Here is an 11,248-nt window from a genome sequence, read left to right on the forward strand (position 1 = left end):
TTTGTTTATAAAAGCAAAGCAGAGCAAGAGCAGCAGAGCAAGAGTAGCAGAGCGAGAGCAGCACTAATGTTTTGTTATTGGCTAGAAACATGAAATTAAGTATGTGGAGTCTGGCTTAAGTTAGAACCCATAAAAGGGGATTTTTTGGTACTTTTTCGTTTTTCAAAAGGTACTTTTTGAATTTTCTATAATATTGAACCTAGAACCATGAAATTAAGTATGTAGAGCCCGGATTAGGTGAGAACCCATAAAAGGGGATTTTTTGGTACTTTTTCGTTTTTCAAAAGGTACTTTTTGAATTTTCTATAATATTGAACCTAGAACCATGAAATTAAGTATGTAGAGCCCGGATTAGGTGAGAACTCATAAAAGGGGATTTTTTGGTACTTTTTCGTTTTTCAAAAGGTACTTTTTGCAATTTCTACAATATTGAACCTAGAAACATGTAATTAAGTATGTATGGCCCGGATTAAGTGAGGACCCATAAAAGGGGACTTTTTGGTACTTTTTCGTTCTTCAAAAGGTACTTTTTGCAATTTCTACAATATTGAACCTAGAAACATGTAATTAAGTATGTATGGCCCGGATTAAGTGAGGACCCATAAAAGGGGACTTTTTGGTACTTTTTCGTTCTTCAAAAGGTACTTTTTGCAATTTCTACAATATTGAACCTAGAAACATGTAATTAAGTATGTATAGCCCGAATTAAGTGAGGACCCATACAAGGGGACTTTTTGGTACTTTTTCGTTTTTCAAAAGGTACTTTTTGCAATTTCTACGATATTAAACCTAGAAACATGTAATTATGTATGTTTGGCCCGGATTAAGTAAGGACCCATAAAAGGGGACTTTTTGGTACTTTTTCGTTTTTCAAAAGGTACTTTTTGCAATTTCTACGATATTAAACCTAGAAACATGTAATTAAGTATGTATGGCCAGGATTAAGTGAGGACCCATGAAAGGGTACTTTTTGGTACTTTTTCATTCTTCAAAAGGTACTTTTTGAAATTTCTATAATATTGAACCTAGAAACATGTTATTAAGTTCGTATATCCCGGATTAAGTGAGAACCAGTAAAAGGGGACTTCTTGGTACTTTTTCGTTCTTCAAAAGGTACTTTTTTACAATTTCTACAATATTGAACCTAGGAACATGTAATTAAGTTTGTATGGCCCGGATTAACTGAGGACCCATAGATGGGGACTTTTTGGTACTTTTTCGTTCTTCAAAAGGTACAAAAGGCTTTAAACACATCATGGTGAAGGGTATATAAGATTCGGCACAGCCGAATATAGAACTCTTACTTGTTTTTCTATAAAATAATAATAGTTTGATAAGTTTTCTATAGAATATTGATAGCTCGATCAATTATCTGTAGAATAGTGTCACTCAAACTATCTTCTAAAAAATAATGATCACTCAATTAATTTTCTATGGACAAGTGATGGTTTTATCAAGTTTCTAAAGAAAAGTGATCGCTTAATCAGTTTTCTATAGAATATTTACCTTTCAATCAGATTTATATAGAATAGTGATGATTTTATCAAGTTTTTTTAGAATAGTTATCGCTCGATCTATGTTATTAAGAATATTTATCGCTGAATGAATGGTGATCTTTCGAGTAGTTATCCATATTACAGTTGTCGCTGTGAACATATGCGGACGTATTTTAAATCGTGCTCGCTTAATAGTAAAAAAAATAAGTAAAATTAGCCAAAAAAAAACAATTAAAAAATCCCTAACGAATACAATAGTGATCCAAAATCAATAGTGAAAATAACATATCACAAAATTGTTTATTTTAAAAGTTATAAAAGATATTATTTAAAAAATTCTCAACTAAACGATAATTATAAAACAACGCAAAGTAAAATCAAAGATAATAAAACAACAAAATGAGCAGTGTAGTGTGTAATCAGTGCAAAATGCAAATTGCAACAACAAACTTTATAAAATGCTACAATTGTAACTCCAACTACCATTTCTCTCCCTGTTCTCCTCTATCTGAGTCTACGTACTCCACCATGACCAGTGAGAAGAGAAAAAATTGGAAATGTCATGTATGCAAGCCGCGAAGCAGATCACCCACCAACCTTTACCAAGTTGTAGTCTTTGACGAAAACAATCAGCAACAAAAACAACAGCGTCAAGATGATAGTTTCGATGACAGTGAAGGAGCGAAGAAATATAAAGAGTCATTGTCTCTTGAAGTTGTTAATGGTAAACTAAACACCCTACAAACAAATCTGCAGGACATAAAAGCGCAAATAGAGATGCTAGTTACTAGTGTAAACAGCTTGCACTCTCAAATGAAAAATGACGTCCAGGTAGCCCTATCAACAATAACCAACTCAATCTCTACTTTAGTAGCGCAAGTCAACGAACTTAATGAAAAAGATAAAATAAAAGAAAAGCAAATAAACTCTCTGGACACACGCATCAACAAAATTGATCAACATATGATCGCACAAAACATTGAAATTAAAAACGTCGAAGATAAACAAATAATGCCAATCGATGTTGTTAAAAAAATAGCAGCTACTCTAAACGTTGAAATTAACGAAAGAGATATTAATCAGGCCTTTCGTTTGAGAAATCAAAACAACAAAATTATCGTCGAATTTTTCTCTCTGAGAAAAAAGCTAGAATTAAATCCATATTTTATATTTATTCAAGTGCATAATTCGGGTAAAGAATTTTCTTTATTTTTATTATCCAACTGCAAAAGCATTAATTCATATGTTATAATGGTAGCCATCATCTGGAAAAACAATGAATGATTTTAATTTTTAAAATGTGTAAATAATTATATCTATTTATAATAAATTTAAAAGTAAAAAGAGGTCTTTTGGGACAATATTTCAGAAGTACATATTTCGCTCATATTCAAAAAAAAACTCACCCCAAATAAATTTTTTCGTGTCATTCCATAAAAACGTTTGCCTGTCAAACCGATAAACTCATTTAATATTTGTGCCCTAAAACGTTGGACCTCTTCGGTCCAACAGCCAGTGGGAACCAGATATAAAGTCTGCAAAGGTAACACTGAGGCTTCATGAATTTTCGAAGCAAACATAAAAACACAAATGGTGCGACTTAAAAGAAATATCAAGGAAAACCAAAAGTAAACATAGTTAATCTGATAACGAAGTTTCCTAGGAAAAATAGAAACATAAATAAACCATCAATAAATTTTAATTAAAATTCCATAAATTCGCCGATTACTTACGTGAATATATTTAATAAATTATTACAAATGAAATACATATTGTTAAGTGATGATAGAAGTACAATTGTTGATATTTGATCGTTAACTTTTTCCATGAATTCACACAATATGATGTGTTCACGACGTATTTTATACCAAACAGCATCTGGTACATACTGGTAAAAATATATACATACATATATACAGTTATATATAAATATTATGTAACTAACATGTGTAAAAATCTTTTTTTTTTTTTTAAATAAATTCAAATTAAAAAAGTTTATTTTTTCTTCTTATCGTGTGTTTTCTTTAGAATGAATAATAACTTACACAACCCGCCAAAACTTCTATACGAGTATTAAATTGTTGAAAACGTGTTGCCAGTCCCAAACTTATGCACATTATAAAAAAATCCAAAAAATTCCACAAAAACGTAAAAGTACCACTTAAAAACTTCAAATATGGGGAAAAATTAAAGGAAAAATTGCAGTTGTAGGTGAATTTGTGTTAAAAGTATGTAACGTGTTAAACGAACATAATAAACGATTTTTTTTATAATCTACATTAACGCACACATTTATAATCTACATAACGCATCACTGCAATCTTATTAGCTTAGCTCTGGTGAAGTGTTACCAGCTGTAGTTCTGTTTTAGTTTTGTTTTGGCCTGTTCTATTTCTGTTCTAGTTCTGTTTTAGTTCTAGTTCTGTTCTATTTTTGTTCTAGTTCTGTTCTAGTTCTGTTCTAATTCTGTTCTAGTTCTGTTCTAGTTCTGTTCTAGTTCTGTTCTAGTTCTGTTCTAGTTCTGTTCTAGTTCTGTTCTAGTTCTGTTCTAGTTCTGTTCTAGTTCTGTTCTAGTTCTGTTCTAGTTCTGTTCTAGTTCTGTTCTAGTTCTGTTCTAGTTCTATTCTAGATATGTTCTAGTTTTGTTCTAGTTCTGTTTTGCTGTTCTGCTGCTGTTCTAGTTCTGTTCTGCTTCTGTTCTAGTTCTAGTTCTGTTCTAGTTCTGTTTTAGTTCTGTTCTAGTTCTGTTCTAGTTTTGTTCTAGTTCTGTTCTAGTTCTGTTCCACTTCTGTTTTGCTGTTCTGCTGCTGTTCTAGTTCTGTTTTAGTTCTGTTCTGCTTCTGTTCTAGTTCTGTTTTAGTTCCGTTTTAATTCCGTTCTAGTTCGGTTTTAGTTCTGTACTAGTTCTGTTTAAATTCTGTTCAGTCCGACCAAATACTTTTAAGGTTCTTCAAAATTTTATTAAAAGAAGGTTTTCAAATTAAATGATAAACAAAAAAGACTTTCCTCAACAATACCTGAACACAAAGAGAACTTCACATTACAACCACAAGCAAAAATAAATTAATTCTTTTCACGAAAAAAAATACTTCTCATAAAGTTTTGTTTAAGTTTTCTTTCCTATAACCGTGAACAATTTTTTGCGTGCTTTGAAATTTTTGCCAACATTTAGTGCAAAAAGTAAGAAAGTGTCTTCCATGAAAAGTTATAATTTAAGTAAAAAACAAAATCAAGAAAAAATAAATTGATATTCAATACAAATGCATAAACAGCCACAAATATATTGTAGGGAAAATATATAAAAATATCTGTGAATATATCCAGTTGTATGTAGTCCTTGAAAGAGTACTTTTCTTCATCGGGATGGCAGTGTATACGACGCATACGGAAATTATAATAACCGGAAGCATAAAATAAACAATGTTCCACTACATTTATACCAAGAGTAAGGAAGGCAAGCACATGCATGCCCAAAAATAAAATGAGAAATTGTCTTTAATTAGTCAAAATACTAACAAATTGAGAAAAATTTGTTTAGATAAAGGTGTTTATTGGTGTAAGAGTTTTTTTTTGCTATATATGTATGTATGTATGTTTGTACGTATTACGTGTTTTAACAGAACTTACCCAAAGCTGTAATCCAAAAACCAATTAGCAGTGTATATAATTGTTTACGTAATGACCATTTTGGTGGTTTATAGGGAGGCATTAAAAACAGCAAATCGATACGTGTCCAATATTGTATTAATTGTGGCCAATTTCTGGCTAAATTTAGGAAATTTATGGAAATAATAAAACTCATGTAGAAGAAAACAATGCCAACTGTATGAATAAGGATGGGAGAGGAAAATGAGATTATATTATTTTAATATTTAAAAATAAATCATAAAGGAAAAAGGAAGCTTGTACGATCAAGAAAAATTCCCTTAATGGGTGTTGTAAACAAAAGAGAATGTTTGGATATATTTTAAATACTAATTAATAAAAAAAAAATACGCTTCTAGTTTAGTTTAAGTTTAGTACTAATTCAGTTCTAGATCAGTTCTAGTTTAGTTCTAGTTCAGTTCTAGTTTAGTTCTAGTTCAGTTCTAGTTCAGTTCTAGTTCAGTTCTAGTTCAGTTTTAGTTCAGTTCTAGTTCAGTTCTATTTCAGTTCAAGTTCAGTTCTAGTTCAGTTCAAGCTCAGTTCTAGTTTAGTTCAAGTTCAGTTCTAGTTCAGTTCTAGTTCAGTTCTAGTTTAGTTCTAGTTCAGTTCTAGTTCAGTTCTAGTTCAGTTCTAGTTCTAAACGTTGAAATTAACGAAAGAGATATTAATCAGGCCTTTCGTTTGAGAAATCAAAACAACAAAATTATCGTCGAATTTTTCTCTCTGAGAAAAAAGCTAGAATTAAATCCATATTTTATATTTATTCAAGTGCATAATTCGGGTAAAGAATTTTCTTTATTTTTATTATCCAACTGCAAAAGCATTAATTCATATGTTATAATGGTAGCCATCATCTGGAAAAACAATGAATGATTTTAATTTTTAAAATGTGTAAATAATTATATCTATTTATAATAAATTTAAAAGTAAAAAGAGGTCTTTTGGGACAATATTTCAGAAGTACATATTTCGCTCATATTCAAAAAAAAACTCACCCCAAATAAATTTTTTCGTGTCATTCCATAAAAACGTTTGCCTGTCAAACCGATAAACTCATTTAATATTTGTGCCCTAAAACGTTGGACCTCTTCGGTCCAACAGCCAGTGGGAACCAGATATAAAGTCTGCAAAGGTAACACTGAGGCTTCATGAATTTTCGAAGCAAACATAAAAACACAAATGGTGCGACTTAAAAGAAATATCAAGGAAAACCAAAAGTAAACATAGTTAATCTGATAACGAAGTTTCCTAGGAAAAATAGAAACATAAATAAACCATCAATAAATTTTAATTAAAATTCCATAAATTCGCCGATTACTTACGTGAATATATTTAATAAATTATTACAAATGAAATACATATTGTTAAGTGATGATAGAAGTACAATTGTTGATATTTGATCGTTAACTTTTTCCATGAATTCACACAATATGATGTGTTCACGACGTATTTTATACCAAACAGCATCTGGTACATACTGGTAAAAATATATACATACATATATACAGTTATATATAAATATTATGTAACTAACATGTGTAAAAATCTTTTTTTTTTTTTTAAATAAATTCAAATTAAAAAAGTTTATTTTTTCTTCTTATCGTGTGTTTTCTTTAGAATGAATAATAACTTACACAACCCGCCAAAACTTCTATACGAGTATTAAATTGTTGAAAACGTGTTGCCAGTCCCAAACTTATGCACATTATAAAAAAATCCAAAAAATTCCACAAAAACGTAAAAGTACCACTTAAAAACTTCAAATATGGGGAAAAATTAAAGGAAAAATTGCAGTTGTAGGTGAATTTGTGTTAAAAGTATGTAACGTGTTAAACGAACATAATAAACGATTTTTTTTATAATCTACATTAACGCACACATTTATAATCTACATAACGCATCACTGCAATCTTATTAGCTTAGCTCTGGTGAAGTGTTACCAGCTGTAGTTCTGTTTTAGTTTTGTTTTGGCCTGTTCTATTTCTGTTCTAGTTCTGTTTTAGTTCTAGTTCTGTTCTATTTTTGTTCTAGTTCTGTTCTAGTTCTGTTCTAATTCTGTTCTAGTTCTGTTCTAGTTCTGTTCTAGTTCTGTTCTAGTTCTGTTCTAGTTCTGTTCTAGTTCTGTTCTAGTTCTGTTCTAGTTCTGTTCTAGTTCTGTTCTAGTTCTGTTCTAGTTCTGTTCTAGTTCTGTTCTAGTTCTGTTCTAGTTCTATTCTAGATATGTTCTAGTTTTGTTCTAGTTCTGTTTTGCTGTTCTGCTGCTGTTCTAGTTCTGTTCTGCTTCTGTTCTAGTTCTAGTTCTGTTCTAGTTCTGTTTTAGTTCTGTTCTAGTTCTGTTCTAGTTTTGTTCTAGTTCTGTTCTAGTTCTGTTCCACTTCTGTTTTGCTGTTCTGCTGCTGTTCTAGTTCTGTTTTAGTTCTGTTCTGCTTCTGTTCTAGTTCTGTTTTAGTTCCGTTTTAATTCCGTTCTAGTTCGGTTTTAGTTCTGTACTAGTTCTGTTCTAATTCTGTTCAGTCCGACCAAATACTTTTAAGGTTCTTCAAAATTTTATTAAAAGAAGGTTTTCAAATTAAATGATAAACAAAAAAGACTTTCCTCAACAATACCTGAACACAAAGAGAACTTCACATTACAACCACAAGCAAAAATAAATTAATTCTTTTCACGAAAAAAAATACTTCTCATAAAGTTTTGTTTAAGTTTTCTTTCCTATAACCGTGAACAATTTTTTGCGTGCTTTGAAAATTTTTGCCAACATTTAGTGCAAAAAGTAAGAAAGTGTCTTCCATGAAAAGTTATAATTTAAGTAAAAAACAAAATCAAGAAAAAATAAATTGATATTCAATACAAATGCATAAACAGCCACAAATATATTGTAGGGAAAATATATAAAAATATCTGTGAATATATCCAGTTGTATGTAGTCCTTGAAAGAGTACTTTTCTTCATCGGGATGGCAGTGTATACGACGCATACGGAAATTATAATAACCGGAAGCATAAAATAAACAATGTTCCACTACATTTATACCAAGAGTAAGGAAGGCAAGCACATGCATGCCCAAAAATAAAATGAGAAATTGTCTTTAATTAGTCAAAATACTAACAAATTGAGAAAATTTGTTTAGATAAAGGTGTTTATTGGTGTAAGAGTTTTTTTTTGCTATATATGTATGTATGTATGTTTGTACGTATTACGTGTTTTAACAGAACTTACCCAAAGCTGTAATCCAAAAACCAATTAGCAGTGTATATAATTGTTTACGTAATGACCATTTTGGTGGTTTATAGGGAGGCATTAAAAACAGCAAATCGATACGTGTCCAATATTGTATTAATTGTGGCCAATTTCTGGCTAAATTTAGGAAATTTATGGAAATAATAAAACTCATGTAGAAGAAAACAATGCCAACTGTATGAATAAGGATGGGAGAGGAAAATGAGATTATATTATTTTAATATTTAAAAATAAATCATAAAGGAAAAAGGAAGCTTGTACGATCAAGAAAAATTCCCTTAATGGGTGTTGTAAACAAAAGAGAATGTTTGGATATATTTTAAATACTAATTAATAAAAAAAAAATACGCTTCTAGTTTAGTTTAAGTTTAGTACTAATTCAGTTCTAGATCAGTTCTAGTTTAGTTCTAGTTCAGTTCTAGTTTAGTTCTAGTTCAGTTCTAGTTCAGTTCTAGTTCAGTTCTAGTTCAGTTTTAGTTCAGTTCTAGTTCAGTTCTATTTCAGTTCAAGTTCAGTTCTAGTTCAGTTCAAGCTCAGTTCTAGTTTAGTTCAAGTTCAGTTCTAGTTCAGTTCTAGTTCAGTTCTAGTTTAGTTCTAGTTCAGTTCTAGTTCAGTTCTAGTTCAGTTCTAGTTCAGTTCTAGTTCAGTTCTAGTTCAGTTCTAGTTCAGTTCTAGTTCAGTTCTAGTTCAGTTCTAGTTCAGGTCTAGTTCAGTTCTAGTTCAGTTCTAGTTCAGTTCTAGTTCAGTTCTAGTTCAGTTTTAGTTCAGTTCTAGTTCCGTTCTGTTCTCGTTTATTAACTTTCCAATAATTTAAACTATGTACATAAATAAAATTTTACTTTCACTTTACAAAGCGTGTAAAAAAATCTCTTCAACAAATTTTAAAAATATATAAATCCCAAGCGAAATAATCTGTAATAAACATTTCAAAATACACATTGATTTACCAATATTTCTGGCATTTATGCCACTTTTAAACATTTGTTCTGTAAAATGCATTGTCTTCCATCCGCCAAATATGTAAAATAATACCGTTGTTGTCATGGCCCAGCAGGGTACATTGAATTTCAAACGATATGGATTGTATTCCCACGTATTCACCAAAGGCATTACACCAAAAATATGAGCAAACAGTAAACCTAATGATAACAACATTGTAAAAAAGAAAACGATTGATAGGAGTTGTTAAAAACATTTCACTTACATGGTCTGGTGGCACGATGAAAAGTGTCCAAATGTTTAAAGGATTTAATAGAATGTAAAACAAAAAATTTACGTGTATTTTCTTTGTGCAAATGATTATTTTGTTTTAATTTTTGCAAAATTAAATTTCTACCGAAACTCATGATTTTACGTTGTTAAATGGTCAATTGAAAAATACATACTAGGAGGTTTTATTGCCATTTTGGATGTAATATGAAGGTGTTGTTGTTGTTGTTGTTGATGGTGGTATTTTGTAAAATTTTCTATGATTGCATGTTGATTTTTGTTACATGATAAATCATTTAAAATGTACAGTTTAATTAACAGTTTTAAATAAATATTTATTTACTTTTAAGTGTTAATTTATTTGAAATAACAATGAAACATTAGGGAAAAAATAAATGTGAATTTATTTTAACAGTTTTCGCGATGTTCTGCTGGGATCTTCTGGTTTTTACTTGTGGTGTTTTTAATATTTATTTAAAAAATACAAATAAAATTTATTTGTTTTTGGTATTGACAACTTTAATTTTATTACTGTTGATCATACAATTTTTATATGGACTGTAAATTAGTTTTTAATTCTTTTGTGTCAACATTCAAGAATGTTCCCAGAACGCAGATTTTGTACGCCGAATAATTGCATAGTTTTAGGCATTTATTAATCTAATTATGTTGTTGCATATAATAAAGGAAAATCATTTCTGTTTCAATAATGTAATAAAGCGAATAGTTCAGGAACTACCCGATAACTCTTTCTTCAAATAATATGTGTCTACTCTTTTGTGCGTCATTTAATTTGTCCAGTATGTTCGTGTGTACCCATCGTTTCTTTATCTTAAATTTTCATTAAATATTTATTTAATTCTTTTTCTTATTTTCTATTGCAAAATAAATAAATAATTCCTGTGTAAATGTTTTCTTATTTCTTGTGGCATTTTCGTTTTAAGACCGTAATAAAATTTTATGTTTTATTGACTTTAAGACTCTTACATACACTTTCGTTAAATATTTAATCCATACTCTTATTCACTTTTTAAATTGTAATAATACTTTGTATTTACAAAAAATATTGCTTTTTTTAACTTTCAAAAAAAAAAAAAGAATTAAAAGGTGCTTAAGCAGCTTTCCTAGTAAAGCTTGTTTTTGTATAATAAATAAAATTTTTGAATTTTCATATTTTTCTAGGTATTTTGTGGTCTAGTAGTTTTTATACGCTTTTCAATCATTTCAAATGAATTTTGACACTTTTGTACATTAAATGGAAATTTAGTTTAGTTAAAAAAATTTGCAGACAGCTTTAAGAATACTTAAATTTTAATTCTTTTAATAGCCCATAGTGCAAAATTAACTAAAACATTGCCACAGTTTATGAAGTACAAAAAATAGACATCATATAAATAGGCTTAATAACTGTGCAATGATGTATAAATATTTTTAATAAGTCTTTAGTCCATTATATACATAGTCTAGTCCATACTCTACTCTATTATCGGGTATATAGTCTAGTCTATAGTCTAGTTTATAGTCTAGTCTAGTCTAGTCTATAGTCTAGTCTATAGCCTAGTCTATAGTCTAGTCTATAGTCTAATCTATAGTCTAGTCTATAGTCTAGTCTATAGTCTAGCCTATAGTCTAGTCTATAGTCTAGTCTATAGTCTAGTCTA

General features: G+C 29.7%; 2 protein-coding genes across 2 annotated transcripts; both read right to left on the minus strand.

The window, feature by feature from the left end:
- Positions 1-2,616: 2,616 nt before the first annotated feature.
- Positions 2,617-5,892, minus strand: LOC124418468 (gustatory receptor for sugar taste 61a-like). The gene is made up of 8 exons (XM_046952466.1): positions 5,878-5,892; positions 5,406-5,421; positions 5,124-5,318; positions 4,755-4,924; positions 3,542-3,664; positions 3,230-3,384; positions 2,903-3,155; positions 2,617-2,761 (listed from the first exon to the last, which is right to left on the minus strand). The coding sequence occupies exons 1-8, from the start codon at positions 5,890-5,892 to the stop codon at positions 2,672-2,674; spliced, it is 1,017 nt and encodes a 338-aa protein (XP_046808422.1). The 3' UTR covers positions 2,617-2,671.
- LOC111684812 (gustatory receptor for sugar taste 61a) lies at positions 5,851-6,629 on the minus strand. Its single transcript, XM_023447019.2, has 3 exons — positions 6,464-6,629; positions 6,137-6,389; positions 5,851-5,995 (listed from the first exon to the last, which is right to left on the minus strand). The coding sequence occupies exons 1-3, from the start codon at positions 6,556-6,558 to the stop codon at positions 5,906-5,908; spliced, it is 438 nt and encodes a 145-aa protein (XP_023302787.2). The 5' UTR covers positions 6,559-6,629; the 3' UTR covers positions 5,851-5,905.
- Positions 6,630-11,248: the final 4,619 nt, after the last annotated feature.

This window comes from Lucilia cuprina, chromosome 5 (assembly GCF_022045245.1).
Source record: "Lucilia cuprina isolate Lc7/37 chromosome 5, ASM2204524v1, whole genome shotgun sequence".
Classification (NCBI taxonomy): Eukaryota; Metazoa; Arthropoda; class Insecta; order Diptera; family Calliphoridae; genus Lucilia; species Lucilia cuprina.

Bases quoted from the DNA above. Each gene is read 5' to 3' on its own strand.
- LOC124418468 (XM_046952466.1), bottom strand. The intron at 3,665-4,754 runs GTATTGAATATC...CCATATTTGAAG, and splicing joins TTGTGGCTGTTTATGCATTT to TTTTTAAGTGGTACTTTTAC. The intron at 3,385-3,541 runs GTAAGTTATTAT...TATTTTTACCAG, and splicing joins TAGAAGTTTTGGCGGGTTGT to TATGTACCAGATGCTGTTTG.
- LOC111684812 (XM_023447019.2), bottom strand. From the start codon at position 6,558: ATGGAAAAAGTTAACGATCAAATATCAACAATTGTACTTCTATCATCA. The intron at 6,390-6,463 runs GTAAGTAATCGG...TATTTTTCCTAG, and splicing joins AATTTATTAAATATATTCAC to GAAACTTCGTTATCAGATTA. The intron at 5,996-6,136 runs GTGAGTTTTTTT...TTGTTTTTCCAG, and splicing joins CACGAAAAAATTTATTTGGG to ATGATGGCTACCATTATAAC.